Below are 20221 nucleotides of genomic sequence, written 5' to 3'. Positions count from 1 at the left end.
GTATATGAAAGGTTTTCCATCCCTTTTATCAAACGTGTCGCTCTCCTCTGAACCCTCTCGAGTAACGCCATATCCTTCTTAAGGTACGGCGACCAATATTAGACGCAGTATTCCAGATGTTTCTATGAATGTTTTCTGGACTGTTTTGCTGATTTGAAGTTGCATGGTGCAGCATTATTCCCAGCAGTTTTAGGTTGGGTTGTAGGGGATATATGATGGATTTTATTTCTAGGTTTGTTATGGTTGGGGTTTTGTTTAATTTACAGAAGTAGGAATATGGTTTTGTTTTGGTTCAGCTTTAATTTGTGGTCTCTCATCCATTGTGACACTGTTTCTAGTGTTATATATACAGTAGTTTGTTTGTAGTGTTGGGGTTGGATTGGTCATAAGGGAGGAGTATGATGATATCATCCCCAAAAAAGAAAGCAGATTTAATGCTACTGATCCTTAGGAAAAAGCCGTCCATCATAATAAAGGCTGGTGATCTTTTCTTTTAGGAAATTTTTTAACCTTTTTTAAACCCTGCCTTTTTTAAACCCTGCTAAGCTAACTGCTTTTACCACAGTCTCTGGCAATGAATTCCAGAGTTTAATTACATTTCAGCATTTTTAAATAATTGCTGATTGCCACAACTGAATGCTAACCCCTAAATACATAAACGTTTTTGTGATGCTTCCAAATTCTGAATCCTTTAAATGCCAGGGCTGGTTTTAAGGGGTGGTACAAGGAACGCAATTGCGAAAGGGGGCCACAAGCCATATCCAAACCGAGGAAGGCACAACCTGCTTGAGTTTCAGCATGTTTAACCACAGCCCTGTTAAAACGTTTTGTAGTTTGGAAGAAGAAAGAGAGTCCACATGCAATTGGGAAATGCCACATTTGCTCAGACCTTGAGGATGACCCTTGTTGACTTCACAATTGGATTGTCACTGTGACAAATCCATTCCTAATGGGATTTTCACATTCCTTTGCTGAGCTTCAGTGAGCTGGGATTCATATAATGGGATGCAAAACAATTCTCAGCCTCTTTCCTAGAAGCAAAATGCAAAAGCCAGTGTTTTATTGTTATAATGGCAGGAGCTATTGAACCAAGTTTCCTGTTGTAAAGAGAGAGATGCAGTTGAGGCTCTTCAATACAGCTAAAGTCAATCAGCCAGTATTGGGACAGTTTTCTCATTATTCACAACCTCTTCACAATTAGGCATGCAGAAAAATCTCCAAGTGAAATTCAAACAAGGAAAGATATCATCTGGTACAAATTCTATAGAAAATCTATACTTTATCCAAATCCACTGGGGAAAATCCACAGCTGATCTGCCAGTATCTCTGAAAAACATTTGTAATATGTCTGCTGTTTGGAGGAAATCCATGGTGGGTTTCTCAGATTAGCTTTAGATCGTCTGTGAAGTTTACCGTGAATTTGCCCTTTTCTGTAAGAAAGGATCTCAGTTGATATGATGACCCCATGAACCTTTTGTAGATTCATAAGAGCAGCCTTACTGGGTCAGACCAATGGTCCATCAAGCCCAGTAGCCTGTTCTCACGGTGGCCACTCCAGTCCCTAGTACCTGGCCAAAACCCAAGGAGTAGCCACATTCCATACAGAATTCCAAAGAAAAGTAAGATTCCGGAATCCCAGAGAGTAACAAGATTCTAGAATCTCAAAGAGCAGCAAGATTCCATGCTACTGATTCAGGGCAAGCAGATTATGGACTTTTTCTCCAGGAACTTGTCCAAACCTTTCTTTAAACCAGCTACAGCATAGGGTTGGGCAGCTTAACTATTCTATTCCAGAGCTTAAGAACCTAAGAATAGCCTCACTGGGTCAGACCAATGGTCCATCAAGCCCAGTAGCCCATTCACACGGTGGCCAATCCAGGTCCCTAGTACCTGGCCAAAACCCAAGGAATAGTCACATTCCATACAGAATCTCAAGGAATAGCAAGATTCCAGATTCCCAGAGAGTAACAAGATTCTAGAATCTGAAAGAGTAGCAACATTCCATGCTACCAATCCAGAGCAAGAAGAGGCTTCCTCCATGTCTTTCTCAATAACAGACTATGGACTTTTCCTCCAGGAACTTGTCTAAACTTTTCTTAAAACCAGCTACGCTGTCCGGCAAAGACATAATTTAAAAGTCTAACTTTCATTCTTAAAATTTTATATAGATTGAGTCCTAATTACTTGAACAACTTGGTTACTATTTAATCGGCTGTCTCAAGGCCTGCAGTCTTCACAGGAGTTGTTATTGGTTCCACTATCTTGAGTACAAAAAAACAGAACGCTACTTGGCAAAGCTGTGGATCTTTGTAATAGTTACCATCTAATAAAAGAAATTGTTTTCATTTTACACAATACTCTTTAAGAAAGCTGTACAAACATGGTTATATCAGAAATATTTATAGAATTTATTGGGGGGGGGGTTAAATCATTTTATTTGTACTTGACTATTTCTTGCTGTAACCCGCTTTGAACTTAGCTGTTAAGCAAGATATAGGGCTCCTTTTACAAAGCCATGCTAGCGTACGCACCGGATTAGCAGAAAATCTACTGCCTGCTCAAAAGGAGGCGGTAGCGGCAATTTAGTGCGTGCTATTCCACGCATTAAGGCCCTAGCGTGGCTTTGTAAAAGGAGTCCATAGATGCTGATTAATAAATTAACCTCCCCTTTTACTAAGCCGCAATAGAGGTCTCCACCACAGCCCGGAGGACCAAACGCTCCGACGCGTCAACAAATCTAAGTAATAATGTGCAAAGTTGGGCACCTGATTTATAGAATAAGGTCAGTTTCATGCAACTTAATGTAATAAGTGACTGTTAATTGGAGTTTTCATCCATTTATTGTTTTATTTGTGGTCAAATATCCTCCCTAAGTGGAGTTTGAGGTAAGTAATCAATGTAACATCTTCCTCAATATACGTAACAGCAGTCAATATTGACTTAAATTGGTGTTAATTTGTACACATAAGTGATCATATAAGAATGTAAGACTGAAGGTCCATCAAGCCCAGTATCCTGTTTCCACAGTGGTCAATCCAGGTGACCAGTACCTGACAGAATCTCAAGGAATAGCAAGATTCCAGAATCCCAAAGACTAATAAGATTCTACAATCTCTAAGAGTGGCCAACATTCCAGGCTACCGATCCAGTACAAGCAGTGGCTTCCCCTATGTCTTCACTTTTCCTCCAAGAAATTGTCTAAACCTTTCTTAAAAATAGCTACAACCTCTAGCAATGCGTTCCAGAGCTTAACGATTCTCAGAGTGAAAAAATATTTCCTCCTGTTGCTTTTAAAAGTATTTCCCTGTAACTTTATCGAGTGTCTTTGTAATTTTTGACAGAGTGAAAGTTCTACTGCACTCAAGATTTTGTAGACTTCAATCAGATCTTTTCCAAGCTGAAGAGCCCTAACCCTTTTAATCTTTCCTCATATGAGAGGAGTTCCAAACCCTTTATCATCTTGGTCACTCTTCTTTGTGATGTCATAATGCCTCATTCCACCAATGCCGAAGAGCCAACCTCGTCAGTGATGACTCGATTGTCCTAGATTTGGCTCGCATAAGAACATAACAGCTGCCATACTGGAATACTCCAAAGGTCTATCAAGCCTAGTATCCTGTTTCCAGGTACCAGACAGAAGCCCAAGGAGTAGCAACATTCCAGAGCTGAGATTGTGATGTCATAATGCCTCAATCCACCAATGCTTAAGAACCAACCTCACCAGTGATGTCACAATGGCTCGATTATCCTAGACTTGGCTCATATAAGAACATAAGACTAGTTATACTGGATCACACCAATGGACTATCTAGCCCAGTTTCCTGTTTTCACAGTGGCCAATCCAGGTCACAAGGACCTGGCAACAAAAAACAAACAAAGAGTGACAACATTCCATGTGCATTGCAGAATCCCCAAGCAGTGGCAAAATTCCACGCCATCCTTCCCAGGGCACATTGCTATTCTAGAAACTGTGCACACAATTTATTTTGGAAACAATCTCCAGGGACAAGGGAAGGTCAGGGGGTGCTTAGGATTTTTGTGCACAGTTTACAGAACACCAACTGTTAAGCGAGCACTGCATCAGCCTCAGACATGGCATAAGTGTTCCCGCTTAAGGCTAGATGAGAAACTGTGAACTTGTGCTAGTTTTGTGCCATCACCGAATTCACACTCAGCACACATTATCCCAGCACCTAAATTTCAGCATCAATTTAGTCAGAGTTGGGTTGTAGAGATAACGCCAAAGCCCTTTTAGTTAACTCGATAACACTAGAAGGCAAATATAGTGGGACCTTGGTTTGCGAGCATAATTTGTTCCAGAAGCATGCTCGTAAACCAAAGTACTCGTATATCAAAGCGAGTTTCCACATAGAAAGTAAGGGAAACTCAGATGATTTGTTCCACATCCCCAAAAAGACCCCCGAGGCCACTGGTTCGCTTCTACCCCACCCCCGGGAACTGGCATCGCCCCCTCCCCCCCACCTGTCCACCCAAACCCTTACTGCGATCAGGCACCGGAACGCAGTACCAACCCACAGGATGTGCCGGTGCCGAAAGAGCCTGCTGCTGATCTCTGCTTTTTGCAGGTAGGGTGGACAGGCGGGGGCGGCGATGCCGGTTCATATCTAGTCAACGCTCGATTTGCAAGAGTGTTTTGCTCGACTTGCAAACTGCATTCCTCGCAAACCGAGGTTTGACTGTACTTGAAATGGGATGCTGTCCAGTCCGTTTTTTCATTCCTCTGTGTTTTGGCCCTGCTATAATCAGAGCCATGTGTGAGAAAATTAACACCTCAAATCTTCTCACCCACAGCACCCTATACGAATATACAGTTGTCCAAGGTGATCTCCCAGTTTCTCAGAAACTACAAAGGTTCTATTAGGCAGGAAAACAGCTGGACTATCCTTTCACAAGTGTTAATTTTGACAGGTGCAAAGGGCCATCAAATATCTCTCTCACAGCTTGGAGTGTCACTGTACATGAATCCAAAGTAGATCTAGGAGAGAACTTGAACAGAAGGAATGCTCCGAGGGGTTTTTCAAGGCTGTGTGGTCCAGTGGTTTTGTCTTTCTTGATATTTATGCTGTGCTTTTATTGATTGCAGCTTTGTTTTGGTTTTGTTGTAAATTAACATTGATGCTTGTGAATGGCAGGACACCAAGTGAGCAAATCCAGAGCTGACAGTCACTTGGGCCAGAGAACTGCCGCTCTCGGTTTACCTTATTGCAATATTTTGTCCATCATATTTTTCAAATTTTCCATTAGGGTTTTTATTGCCAAGTGGTTGTGACTCAGAGGTCCCAAAACACTGGCAGTGTTCGCTGAATGAATAGAAACAGGTTTGGTAACAGAGGAGAATACGGATTTTATAATTTATCTAATCTAATCTAATCTTCACTTTATATACCGGGTCATCTCCCAGTGGAGCTTGACTCGGTTCACATATAATTAAGACTACAGTACATAGCAGAAAAAGGAAGTATAATTAAAAACTAGAGTACATAGTAAAAAAGCATAACTCTCGTATTGTCATTTCACTGAGACTGTAGTTAAACCATTTAAAAATTGTGAGAACAACAAAGTTTTCAGGGATTTATGAAATAATTGCAGCTGACCTAAAAGCCTAATGGACCTGGCAGAATCCCCAAAAGTTGTAAGATTCTATGATACAACCCAGTCTGACTTAATAATGGTTTCTGGACTTTTCCTCCAGGAATTTGTCCAAACCTTTTCAAAACCTGCATATGCTAATTTGCTGGCAACAACTTCCAAAGCTTAATTATGCATTCAGTGGGAAAAATATTTTCTCCTATTTAAAAATGTGCAAGGATGTAACTTCATGGATTGTCCCCTAGTTTTGTACTCTTTGAAAGAGTAAGCAATCAATGTGTGTTTATCCATTCCACTCCATTCAGGATTTTGTAGACCTATGTCAACTTTTCCAAGTCCTAACCTCTTAAGCCTTTCAATCATAATGAACCCCCTTCTTTGTATCTTTTCTAATTCTGCTATTTTGTTTTGGGATGTGCTGAACAGAATTACACACAGTACTTCCAATGTGGGCTCACCTTCAACTCTCAGTATTTTGATTCATTCATTTATTCCTTCTCACCTAGACTACTGTAATGCACATTCCAACTAGGACACTTCGTTCCAGTCAACAAAATCTACTAAGCGTTCTGTCTCCAAGGCACAAGTGCGTAAGACCATTTTCTCCCATTCTTTGGAATGCTCTTCCATCCTACCTCTGTCATGAACCCTCTTTAATCAAATTTAAGTCTAATCTCTTTTTTATTCAACGATGTTTATGATAAGGCATTTTAAGATATACCATATTTAAACTAAAACACATACAAAATGAATCACAGAGGTATTTGTAAATCTCCTTTACCCTTTTTTCCATTTGTAATTTTTGTTTCTTTCCTATCAAGATATTATGGGGTTAATAATAATAAAAAAAAAAAAAAAGTCTAAAAAGTGTCCTAAATGGCTCTTGGACGATCAAAAAGCCTGATCGTCCAAGTACCCATAACCAAAGCTGGTTTTTAGATGTATCTAAAAACAGCTTAGGCCTTTCCCCTGCCACTAAACGCACAGAGAGAAAAGAGGTGTGTTTAGAGGAGGGGAAAGGGCGGGCAGTGGGCGAGAGGTGGGCCGACCTACACCTAGGCGTACAACAGGTATAACCAAAACATTAACAGGTTGCCTAGTCGGCACTTAGACCTTTTTGACTTAGACGAAGTCAAACCAGGTCTAAGTGTCGAAAAAGGGGCCACTGAGCTGATGGCCACTGGCGCCATCAGTTCAGCGGCCCGGCAACCTACCCACCGCAAGCATCGCGGCAGGAGAGATGCCTCATCTCTCCTACCACGATGCCATCACTCCTCTACCCGAACTGCCGCGACCCCCCCACTGGAGAGACGCCCCCCCCGAACCCCTGAATGGACACCCCCACTGACCCGCGACCTCCCCGACCATCTGCACGACCCCCCACCCCCACCCCCACCCCTTCCCCATACCTGAACATTGGCCAGACGGACGGGTGCCAAGCCCGCCCATCCGGCAGGCCAGCCGGGTCCTGAATGGGGCCAGATTGGCCCAGGCGGAAGAAACCCCGCCTACAGGTGGGGCCTGAGGCGCCTGGGCCAATCAGAATAGGCTCCTCCTGTGGGCGGGGTTTCAGCTGCCTGGGCCAATCCAGCCCCATTCTTGGCACCCGTCTGTCCGGCCAATGATTTCAGGTACGGGGAAGGGGGGTGGGGGTGGGGAGCATTTAATGATTTTTTTAAAGAAGTTTGTGTGATTTCTAATCAGGATATAGGGAGACATTCCTTAAGCAGAAGAGTGAAGAATAATTTTCTAGCATTGGTTCTAAATCTGTCCCCTTTCAATTTCTCTGAGTGCCCTCTTGTTTTTGTAGACCCTAGTACGCTGAAGAACCTGTCCCTCTCCACCTTCTCTATATCTTGTAAGTCGGTATCATGTCACCTCTGAGGCCAGGGTTTTCAAGGACCACACTTCCGGCACCTTCCTTTCACGAGAATCACACCTGCAGAGGCACCTAACGCCACATCATAAGGTGCCTGTAGGCAGGATAACGGTGGACTTTTTGGAGGCCCCTCCATTTTTCTTAAATTGAGTTATAATTGGTTTCTAATTGGCACATCCAATTAGTGTGCCAATAAAGCCCAATTAAGTTAGATGACGTTAGGGCGCCTACTGGCGGCGTTTTTAGAATCAGCCCTAAGAGCTCCCACATAATCTATGTATTAACCACTTAACACGCGATAATGTAGATGACGCTAAGTGGTGAGCAAAGGAATGCCCACTCTCCATGTCTGACGCCATTCCACGGCAGATTACAAAACACAATAGTGCATGGTTGGCAAATTCAAACCGAAGCTTCTTCTTGGTGAAAGAACTTATTCTCAGGATTTAGAATTCATGGCACTGAAAAATATGGAAAATAGGATTTAAGATGTTTGATGGTGCAGATGGCAAAAATCGATCATTTTGCTGTGTTATCTCTTAATGCAGAGTCTCACAAACTTTGCGAGCCGCGGCACACTAAACTGACGGCCACGGCCCAAGGGCACCCGGAAGTGCGCTGACGTTGACACGATGATGTCATGTGTGCGCGTGACATCATCCCATCAACATGTGTGGAGGCCCTCCAGACGGGGACCTGAGCCGCCAGTGTGGGCTGCAGGAAAAGAGGAGAGGAGGAGAGATGCCAAGGAAGAGGAGAAGGGCGAGAGGCACATCCTGTGGGCAGTCAGCCGGCACTGGCGCCTCTCCTGCTCCCCAGCGTCACGCGGCACACCCGTGATACGCTGTCTTAATGCAACTTAGTAAAAGGGCCCTTTAGTCCCAAATCTCAGCACACATTGCAAAAAAAAAACAGTGCCTGAGGCAGCACATGGTGGAAAAAGGGGATGTGAGGCCCCACCCTATTATGCCCTGGCCCTGCCATGTTCCGCTCCCAACTCCAACCCCACCGAGTCTGGAGTGCATTTGCGCATGCGCAGATGCGAGGTGATTGATGGCGTGCACATGTCTGTGACATCACCGCGGTGCATCTACGCATGCGCAGATGCACTCCAGGTTCGGCCCCGATCTCAACAGCTTTTCAAAACCCGGACAAAGTGCCGGGTTCTGAAAAAAGCCGTCCGGGTAAATCTGGTAACCCTAAGTACGTGAAGATCTAAAGCTGAGCTCAGTTGTAACCTTAGGCCAGGTCGCTAGTTTCAGTAACTAAACCAAATCATAACAGACCTATATGTTTCTGTTTTTGTTTCCTGAACATTTTAATTAGAAAGTGAGTGGAATTTGCCAAAACAAAATGATGCACACGGTGGTCCTGACCCACAAGCTTTCTTTCTTTGAGATTAGACATTTCGGCATGTCTCAAGGAGTTTAAGAACTTCTGTAACAATATATCTTTGTCGAGCAAGAGGTATTCCATATGTCTAGCAAGAAAGAACAACTTCCACACAAAGAGACTGGTTGTCTGTTAATCCGTTTTAACAGGCCTTTGACCACCAGTGAAGGCTTTTACTTTGAAAGTGTGTGACACGTTGATCCTACAGTAAAATACACTATGGAATGCCCCCCCCCCCCCCCCCAAACATAACAGAGTAGCTGTCTAAACCATCAACCATATGCGTGTAGATTGGGATATTACTTACCAATAAATTCTAAGTCTCTCTCTATAGATAGAAATCTTATAAGTAAATGCATGTTAACTCACCTAGGTCCAATTTAAACACTGTGGCTTAAAAATAATAAGCAAAGGTGAGCCTTGTTTTTGAGAGAACCAACTAGGCATGCCCAAATACCTCTGGCCTGTCAGCCATCTTAGGGAGATAAACTTTTCCCTGTCCTCCATTTTAAGTTAGCACTACATACCTGTATCGCTTGTTATCCCTCAAAATTCACAGACAACTTGAATCCTAACACTCCCCCTCTAGCACAGCTACTGAGGAACCAATGTATCTCTCACAACACATATATCTATCGTATAAATGAGTCTATAACTAAGAACTAATAATACCTAAAGACAATTTATCCTAAAAATGTTAATTATCATTTACGAGTTTTGGGTTTTTTCCAAACATGTCAAGGCAGATGACTTTAAAATATACGTCACCTCAGTAACTACAGAAAAAGAGACAAATATAGTGCAAAATATAGACAGCAGATATAAATTCTCAAAACTGACACATTTTGATCACTAAACTGAAAATAAAATAATTTTTCCTACCTTTGTTGTCTGGTGATTTCATGAGTTTCTGGTTGCACTTCCTTCTAACTGTGCATCCAATATTTCTTTCTTTCTTTCTCATCCAACATTTCTTTCACAATCCAGCCCCATCCCCTTTGGGTCCACTTCTCTCTCTCTCTTTTCCCTCTGTTACCCTCCCCAGATCCAGTGTCAGTTCTCCTTTGTACCTTTGTTCCAGGTCTCCCTCTCTCTCCCTTCTCTGTTATGAGCTTGCATCTCTCTCCCCCCTCTGTTTGCACCTCCCATAGTCCAGCATCTGCCTCCTGTCTTTCCCTTTTAGTCCAGGCCTTTCTCTCTCTAGTCTATCTTCTGCTTACAACTCCCTTCTCTGCCTCTCTCTCCTTCCTTCCTTCCTTCCTCCCTCCCTCCTTCTATGTCCCCCTAACTGTCTTCCAGCCTTTATCCCACTCCTCCCCCGAAGCCAGCCTGCCTGCCTCCCTCCCTACTGCGCCAAAGCCAGCCAGCCTGTCTGTCTGCCTCTCTTCTCCAGCGCTGAAGCCTGGCCTACCGCTGATTCTTCTGATCACAACAACCCTCGCCCGCCGCTGCTGCCGCAACTGCAGGAAAGGAAGATATGCCTTCTCCCCGACGTCAATTCTGACCTCAGAGAGGAATTCTGGGCAACCCAGGCAGCGATTGGCTGGCCTGGAACTTCCTCTCCGACGTCAGAATTGACGTTGGGGAGAAGACTTGTGGGCCGGCGCCTGGATCTTCCTTTCTGGGCGGGTGGGGAAGCAGGGAGAGAGCCCATTCCCCTTGATTGCCTGTCCCGTTGTCCCCACGCACAGCTTCGGGATGCTGTCTTTGAAAACGGGACATTTTGGCGTCCCGAAGCTGTTCGTGGGGACAATGGTCACATTAAGTATAGCATATATGTAATATGGAAAGAGTTACATTTATTCATGCCCTGTCATTGTCCTTATATATGCATTTTCCTCTGTGGTATTCCTAATAACTAATTTTTCTGTTTTTCTCTTTTTGTTGCTGGAAGTTTTATCTGGCCCACTTAAACTTTCTTTGGTAAACTCTTACTGTAATGGATATGAGTGTTCCTGACTTATCTTAATGAAATTAAGTATACAAGTGTTTATTTGGGAGTTGCTAAAGTGAAGATGAGGGCAATGCAGATGTTAGTTAACTCTGCCGCAAGATTGTTTACTGGGGTTTCAAGAAGGACTCATATAACCCCAGTGTCGAAACAACTGCACTGGTTGCCTATGCAGCAGAGAGTCCAGTTTAAGATTCTCTCAATCATACGGCAAACTTTGTATCACGTTTCCCCAAGGGCACTAAAGGAGTTTTTTGAAATCTATCAACCCAGAAAATGGCATGAAGTTGAATTTGGAGGGTAAGATGTCAGTCTCTCATGTTAAGATTGGGGCCAAGCTTTGGAACGCGCTGCCTGATATTCTGCGATTTTGTGATAAGAAAATGTTGAAAACACAATTATTTGTTAATGCCTTCATGGACTAATGCTATTTGCTGCTGAAGCCTTACCGTCCTGTAAATGCTTTTATGGGATTTTGTCTTTCCATCTTGTTGGATGAATTTGAAAAAAGGTTTTAATAATGATACTGTTAGTTAATGTTTTATTGTGTTTGTTGTGTCGAAACATATTCTAGTATTTTTAATATGTATGCATGTAATTTTGTAAACTGCATAGTTTTTATGCGGTATATAAATTTTTAAATAAATAAATAAATTCATGACGCTTCTCGTGCCCATTAGAGAATGACATAGGAACAAATTTTTCCCCCTCCCCATGGGAACTTATCCAACCGTTTCTTGAATCCCTGAAGGGTTCTTTACCCTATAACAGCCTCCGGGAAGAGCGTTTCAGATTTCTACCGCTCTGGGTGAAGAAGAACTTCCTTATGTTTTAACTTTAGCGAGTGCCCTCTGGTTCTCTTCACCTCGGAGAGGGTGAACAATCTCTCTTTCTCTACTAAGTCAATTCCCTTCAATATCTTGAATGTTTCGATCATGTCCCCTCTCAGTCTCCTCTTCACAAGGGAGAAGAGGCCCAGTTTCTCTAGCCTCTCATTGTATTCAGTAGTCCGTTATATGCGAGTCCCCTATATCTGATGATATTCTGTATGTTTATAATGGTGCTCCTCCGCTATATGCGAGGTTCCGTTATAAGCGAGTTCGGTATAACGGGATTATACTGTATTACTTTACTCATCATTGTCTCTAAAGCCGATCTCAGTCCTGAAGAAATCAGCCAAAGCAGTGTACAAAAAATCCCTCAAATAGACACAGATATGAGGTTCTCAGCCCAACCAAGAAGAGAATGACGTGGATATGGTTCAATCAATGATCTGAAACAATGTCAGAACAGAGAATTTGGTTTCTGCTAATTGGCATTTAACAAAATAATACTCTTTTCAGCTACAGTGGCAAAATCATTTAGGAAGTCGGTTGGTTAGGCTGAGAATTTTTCAGCACTCCTTTGTACATACAAATAGCAAACTCAGCTAGTCTTCAGATCAGTAAATTCATCAAAAATTCATCTACCAACCAACCAATTGCTCTTCTGTTACCCTGCAGCTCATCAAATTACTTATAAAGTTACAGATTGACCATCTTACTATTATCTACATCAACATCAACCCCACTGGCTTCATCCATTTTCTGAATTCATTGAGACACAATCCACCTAGGGAATCCATAACACAAAGGTAGCAGCCGTGATCTTGGATTCTGAAGCCCATGAAGTGTAACCTGAGAATTTATAGTCATAGCTGTTGAGCCATTAGAAGCAGGAAACCAGATTTTTTTTTTCTTTTCAAACATAATTAAAAAAGAGAGTTGAGACTAATGGCATACTGTTAAATTTTATGGCGAAGGCATCTGCATTGCCGTTAATAACTAGGAGAACAGAGAGGCATTGAATAGAAGCTCCGTCCTCACTGCTCCCCTTTGGGTTAATCCAAACAAAACGTGAGGCGATATTGGACGCTTGGAAGCACAGCGTTTTACACTGATGATTTTGTCAGTATCCTGAACGAATAGCTCAATGCCCTGATGGCATTTGATAACAAATAGATTACGATCTTTCATCTCAATGGAGGGTGTCCTGACATTCAAATTAAGAATTAGTGCTTCTGCCATAATGTGGTTATTCCTGTATATTTCAGACATTTCTTTTTCCTGATGATTCATTTTGTCTCACTCTTCACTCTTTCACAAAATCTTTTCAGGAACATCTGCATAATATGACTCAAGAAAGGGACTGTGAAGGGAAAGGAAAGGAGGTGGGACTTGTCTATTAGACAATGACACGGGGAAAAAATCTGTCCCCGTCACCGCCCCGTCACCGGCCCACCATCCTCTGCACCGCCCCGTCACCGCCGTTCCCTTCACCGCCCCGTCACCGTCACCGCCATCCCTTTCACCGCCCCGTCACCGCCACTGCCATCCCTTTCACCGCCCCGTCACCGCCACTTCCATCCCATTCACCGCCCCGTCACCGTCCCCGCAGCATCCATATAAGCCTTAGTACTGTAATATTTAGCTTATTCCTTTCTTATAAATCAAAGTTCCTGCTGCTGAACTAGAGAAAGAGATGTTCAGCTGGCAGGGCTTTGTTTATACATTTTTATCAACACAACTAATATACTACTTTATCCTAAAGCAAAAAATAAATAAATAAATATAATTTTTTTTTCTACCTTTGTTGTCTGGTTTCTGCTTTCCACATCTTCTCATTGAATTCCTTCCATCCACTGTGTGTCTTCTCTCTACGTCTTCCATTTGCTGTTACTGTGCCTCTCCCTTAACCCCCCCCCCAATTGGTCTAGCACCCATCTTCTTCCCTCCGCTCCCGCATAGTGTGGCATCTGTCTTCTTCCCACTCTGTCTTCCACATTTCCCTTGAGGGTCTGTTCCTCTCCACCCTCCTTCAATGTCTGTTCTATTCCTTTCCACCACCACCCTTCCCTCCCTCCTTTACCATCTGTTCCTTTCTACTACCCTTCAGCTCCTCTCGCGTGGCCTATCTACCTTCCTTCCTCTTATTTTCATGGCACGTTACAATGTAATTTGTGCAAGCCACTGGAGCCTGCAAGCTCGGTCCCTGTCCCATCCCCACAAACCATCTCGCTTCTGTGCTCCTATTTTCTCCATTTCTAATATCTCCCCTATGTATCTGTCATTGCCCCCCCTGTGTCCATATACCATCCCCATGGCATGTCCCCTTTATGTCTCTGTCCCTATGCCCCATGCACATAATTTCCCCTCTTTCTGTTACCTTCCTGTGTCCAGATTTCCCCTATCTTCCTCTTCCATACCAGTGTGTCTCTTCTTTTCAACCCCATCTAGCTTTTTTCCCTCTTTCTTCCCCCCCCCCACTGCTTCTAGCATCTGGCTCACCTGCCAGTCCTTCCCTTTCTTTCCTGCTGTGGGTTTTTCTTTCCGACTTCATCCCCTTGGCCCAGAATCCTTTTCCCTTTCACTCCCTCCTTCCAATTTGAGCCGGGAACACTAGCGATCGCACGGTCCCCGCAGCCACTACCTGCCTGCCCAATCGATCCTAGTGTTTAGCCAGCTCTCTCCCTTCTCCTCACCTTAGTTTATAGGTTTTCTTTTTCGGCGACCTGCACGCTTTCCCAAAGAGCCGCGCACGCGCGGCTGCTCAGTGTTCAATCTTCTGCTCTTCTGCAACTTCCTGTTTCCGGTTGCGTCAGAGCAGAAGATCGAAACTGAGCAGCAGCGGGTGCGCGGCTCTCTGATAGCGTGCGGGTCGCCGAAAAAGAAAATCTACAAACTAAGGTGAGGAGAAGGGAGAGAGCTGGCTAAACACTAGAATCGATTGGGCAGGCAGGTGTGAGCTGCGGGGACCGCGCAATCCTTCATGCCTCACTGCGGGGACAAGACCATTCACCGCCCCGCGGGCGGTGAATGGCCTTGTCCCCGTCGCCGCAGCGACTGCTAGTTTTCTTCCCCGTTTTCGGCGGGTGACCCACGGCTAAAATGCGGTGGCCGCGGGTAAACCGCCACCGTGTCATTCTCTATTGTCTACCACCTTTCTGCAGTTCTTCAACTCTACTCAAAATGCTTTGCCTATGTACAAGTACAGTCAAACCTTGGATAGCAAGTAACGTGGTTTACGAGTGTTTTTTTTTTTTTTTTTTAGTTCAAAAAGTTTTATTGATTTTATAAAAGATGAAATACAAAGCCAACAATATGCGTGCTCCAACAAGGAGCACATTATAACAATGTCATTAACAAATGTGAAGTGCATCCACAGTGGAATAATAGTCATAGATGATTGAATGCATCAGAAATAAAATAGAAGTTGAGAAGACATTAGTTCAGGAAAAGGAAATAAGACATAATAGGTGCAAGTTCTAACAATGTACCAGAGTAATCAGTTTAAATGATCCAAGCATAAAATAAAGAAATTGACATAAACAATATTAAATGAAACATGGTAAAACCAGAGAGGTGCCTGAAATGAAAAGACTAAGGGTGAGGCAAGATACAAATTATACTAATGAGTGCAGTAGTCAAGGGTCTGATTTACAATATTCAAGCAATGGGGACCAAATTTTTGCATAAGAGGACATGGAATTATTGCGTTCAGCAAAATGACATTCATATTTCACGAGGAGACAAATTGAGTTCCACCATTGATTGACATGTAATTTAGTGGAATCTTTCCAATTGTGGAGAATAGTGGAGAGAGCAGTGAATAAAAGTATAATTAACAACCGTTCATGAGTAATGGATAAAGGGGAAGAGAGTATCGAAGAGCCATTGAACAATAAGTCAAAGGAAAACGCATCGGTAATTTGCAAGATACGGGCAATTGTAGACCATACATTCGACCAGAAAGATGAGACATATGTACAGGAGTAGAGCATATGAAATAAGGAGCCATCAGATGATTTACAGGTCCAGCAACAACCATTGTATGACCGGTTTATTTTGGCTGATTTCGCGGGAGTCCAAAAAGCCCTATGGTACAGGAATATAGCTGTTTGTACGTGTGAGGCTGATCGAAGTGACTTCAGTAATTTAGGCCACATGATTAGCCACGATTGTTCGGTGAATGATGTATGCAATGAGGCATCCCATTTGGCTATGGTATCATGGGGAGGTGTAGTGGTGTGAGATTGGATATACTTATACCACTTAGATGTCTGACCTTTCATAGTGGAGTAGGTAAGAAAAAGATTAGGTAAGTCAGGAGGATCAGCAAGAGAGGTGGGAGACGGAAAGGCAGATTTGAGGCTATGATGAAGCTGAATCCAGAGGAAGTATTGAGATTGAGGGATGTGGTATTTGACCATGAGATCGGAAAAAGAGAGCCATTGGTCATTCTGGAGAAGATGATGAATATACAAAATTCCCTGCTGTTGCCATCTCTTCCACGCCACCATCTCCCTATTAATTGTGATCCGAGGATTGTTCCAGACCGGAGCTGACGAAGATTCTGCCCATTTATGAGGGGAAATAGAATCAACGTAGCAAATCGCCGACCATGTACTCAGAAGGATGGGATTAGCTTTTATATAAGAAGTTAGAGGCATACAAGGGACATGTTTAAGAGAAAAAGGATCCGTCAAGATGAATTCGAGTTGTAGCCAGTTGGGATTGACGGACGTCGGATTAGATTCCTGCCAAAGAGAGCCCTGCGACATTAAGAAGGCCATGTGGTAGCTTCTGAAGCAAGGAAAATTAACACCCCCACAGTCACGAGGGGATTTCAATTTTTTAAGCGCAATTCTGGGTTGTTTTCCCTGCCAAAGAAAATCCACAAGGAGTTTCTCCATACGGGCGTAAACATTGTGAGGAAGGAGTATGGGAAGCATGCTGAGAACATAGTTTAGTTTAGGGACGATCATCATCCTAATGGTAGAGAGACGGCCAAACCAAGTGAGGTTGAGCGGAGACCATTTGCGCGTACATGTAGTAATGGTAGAGATAAGATGTTCGGTGTTAAATTGTAAAGTGGAATCCAGAGAGGGACCAAAAAAGATTCCAAGATATTTTATTTTTTGGGGGGACCAAAGAAATCCTTGTCCAGTGACCTCCATCTGCACATCTATACAATTTAATGGCATAATTTCAGACTTAGAAATATTTAGCTTATAGCCGGAGATAGCTGAGTAGTGGCGAATCTGGGACAGAACCGAGGATAAAGATTCCGGGGTGACATAAAGTAGAATATCATCTGCATAAGCAGAAAGTTTAGCAGAGAAAGAGTCATGTTGGAATCCCTGAATAGAAGAGTCTTTCCGAATGGCTAAAAGAAGAGGTTCAAGTGCAAGATTAAAGAGAAGAGGAGAAAGAGGACATCCCTGTCGGGTACCCCGCGAAGGGGAAAAAGATGAAGTTAAATGTCCATTAATCATGATTTTGGTTAGGGGGTGGGAGTAGAGGGTTCTGACCATTCGAATGAATGGTTCGGGAAAGCCGAACCAAGAGAGCGTGTGAAAGAGGAAGGGCCATTCAACACGGTCGAAGGCCTTTTCGGCATCTAATGCCATAATAAGGAGCCTATCGGGGTTGGTGTCAGTATGATGAAGAATGTGGGAAAATAGGCGAGTATTATTCGATGAGTAGCGGTCATGAAGGAATCCAGATTGGTCAGGGCTAATCAAATAGCAAAGAACAGATTGCATTCGAGAGGCCAGGATTTTTGCGAAAATCTTGGCATCAACGTTAATGAGGGAAATAGGGCGGTAGTTTTTAACGTCCTGAGGGTCTTTCCCCGGTTTAGGGAAAACAATCAGTGTAGCTTCGGTAAAAGAGCCGGTAGCAGTACCATGGGCACAAAGATGATGAAAGAAGGCTAGCATGTGAGGTAATAATGTCTGTAGGAAAGCTTTATAGAATTCCGTGGTCAGTCCATCTGGTCCCGGGGATTTCTTGGGAGCTAGAGAAGTAATTGCTTCCAAGAGCTCCTGTGCTGTGAATGCCTTGTCAAGAAGAGGTAAGTCAGATGAAGAAACCGTCGGATGAGGCATGGTTAGGAAGGAATCTGCCAAGGAGGTCGAGTAAGAGGAATCAGATGAATATAATGACTGGTAGAAGGAGAGGAATTGAAATGATACCGCAGAGGTCCCAGTGAGAAGAGCACCGGATGGGTCTTTGATCGAAGGGATAGAAGTTTGGTTGGAAGATTTTTTTAAGAGATTTGCTAGCAAGTGGCCGGTCTTATTATTTTCCGCATGGTATGTAGATGCTTGAACGAACACTGATCTGGCTGCAGCAGTACTAAGTAAAGAATTGTATTCGAAACGAAGTTTACGAAGGTCCGTTAGAATGGGAATATTAGATATGTCAGATGCATGTTTGGCTTCTGCAACGTGAATACGTTGCTCTAGGTCCTTGATTCGTTCTTTTCTGACAGAATGGAGACGAGAGGAATATTGGATGATGACTCCCCGGATATAGGCCTTAAAAGTATCCCATGTATTAGTCCAAGAGGTTTGAGCAGGTAGATTAGTGGCAAAGAATTCATGTATGGCATCAGAGATGGAGGAGACGAAATCAGGTTCCGTAAGTAGAGAAGAATTGAATCTCCATTGTTTGGATTTGGGCGAGAGAGTAAAGTGATTGCAAGTCAAGGAGATGGCAGCGTGGTCTGAGATGGCAATATCTCCAATGGTGGAGGAGGAGAGATGGTCAACAAGAGAGGAGCTAGTAAGGAAATAGTCAATGCGAGAGTAGGTGGAGTGGGGGGTCGAGAAAAAAGTATAACGGTCAGCATCAGGGTGGTGAAGTCTCCACGGGTCAATGAGTTGTAACTGTGAAATGATGTCATGTAAAGTGAACCAAGACCGGGTCTTTTTGTATGTTGCATGGGATTTCCTATCTTTATTCACATCAAGGATGAGATTAAAGTCACCCCCTATAATAACAGGGGTAGTAGGGTCTAGAAGGATGTGAGTGGCCAAATTGGTAAAGAAATCTGGTTGGTCAGTGTTAGGAGCATATAAATTGATAATGCGGACGGGTTGTTGCGAGATGGTAAGCTTAGTACTAACCCAGCGTCCATTCATGTCATGAGAACAGAAGTCAATGGAAATGGCTGGATTTTGACGTATAAAAGTTATGACTCCATTTTTACCATTGAGTGCAGGAGAGTATAATGGTGGCGAATAGCCTTTCAGGGTGAATTTAAGGGATTCAGATTCTGATAGATGCGTTTCCTGTAAGAAAACAATATCTGAATTAGCATCCTGCAAATAGGAGATTATTTTGCGTTTTTTTATACAATTATTAAGACCCTTGACGTTGAGAGAAGTAAATGTTAAAGGCATGGCAAAATATCAAAAGGATTCATGACATGTGCAATCAGGCAACAATAATTAAATGACGGGAAATACAAGGTTATATATATGGAGAGGGTACACCATGAAAGTAGAAAAAAGAATATGAACCATTCAAGTGAAAAATGCATTCATGAACAAGGAGTAGAAAAAAAAAGAAAGAGAGATGGAGGCACTTAAAACAAATGTCAATGAGAAAGCTGCAAAAGCAGCAACAAAAAACTGGGGAGACTGTTAAGTCAGCTAGGCAGCCGGGGGTAAAAAGCTAAACACGGCAGCCTAAGTCCGAACTGTTGGCAACCATCATCTGAGAGCTGTAAGAATGAAAAATAATTCAAATTGGCATTGCAAGGGTACTAGTAAAAAGAACAAAAAAAAAAAAAAAAAAAAAAAATTCAGCAGAGAGATAGAGATAAGTAGAAGGCATATCATAATAATATTCAATGAAAGGGGCTAGAGAGTAGCAGAGGAAATAAAGCTAGAAGAAAAAAAAAAAAACCAAGGGTTTGAGTCATAGAGGGTTGGGTGTGAGAGAGCCTAATTGAGGTGCAGTGGACCTTGAAGGGAGATAGATAAGGAAAGTAAATATAGCAATTAAAGGCTATAGCAGGGGAAAGTCAGTTATATAATGAATGAGTCATCTAGCAGGGGAAGTAAACAGGCGTCGGAAAAATTAGTCAGAGAGTCCGGCGAGGCAACAAGTCATGCTGCGGGCTATCTTGAGTGCAGAGGAGCGCAGAAGGTAAAATGGAGGCAAGGAAGAGAAAAGGGGGTGAGAAAAGGATGCAAATATGCAGAAGAAAAACAGATAGAAGTAGAGAGACGGATCAGAAACATCGGAGGAGCAAAATATTGAGTCATTCAAAATATTTCACGGAGGCTTGTGAGCCTGGAGTGCAGGCCGCAACTACCATCGGAAACAAGATGGAGTCAGAGGAATCCACGAGGGGCTATCCGGAGAGGCAGGTAAGTCCATGTGTGAATGTGTAAAGGCAGTCATAGTCACACAGCATCGATGGAAGTCGGGGATTTTTCTTCTATGTAAGATGCCAGCAGATCCGGATCGGTAAAGTCACGGGTCTGATTGTTGTAGGTGACACGCATTCTGGCAGGGTAGTAGATTCCGAAACGGGCACCCATCTTTTTTAATTGA

The 20221-nt window shown here is 43.2% G+C and overlaps 1 protein-coding gene across 3 annotated transcripts in view; it reads left to right on the top strand.

The window, feature by feature from the left end:
• The window catches only part of SEMA3A (semaphorin 3A), a 314404-nt gene that overhangs the window by 160554 nt on the left and 133629 nt on the right, over positions 1-20221 (top strand). The window contains exon 1 of one of the 3 annotated variants that reach the window (XM_033957571.1): positions 19569-20034. The exons of the other annotated variants lie outside the window; for them this stretch is intronic. Coding sequence (XP_033813462.1) covers positions 19816-20034 — 219 coding nt within the window. The 5' untranslated portion in view covers positions 19569-19815. Of the gene's footprint in view, positions 1-19568; positions 20035-20221 lie in introns of those variants that run through there. 3 annotated transcript variants of the gene reach the window in all.

This window comes from Geotrypetes seraphini, chromosome 9, assembly GCF_902459505.1.
Source record: "Geotrypetes seraphini chromosome 9, aGeoSer1.1, whole genome shotgun sequence".
Lineage (NCBI taxonomy): Eukaryota > Metazoa > Chordata > Amphibia > Gymnophiona > Dermophiidae > Geotrypetes > Geotrypetes seraphini.
The sequence above is the reverse complement of the archived record's forward strand: the minus strand, read 5'-3'. Positions and strand labels throughout refer to the sequence as shown.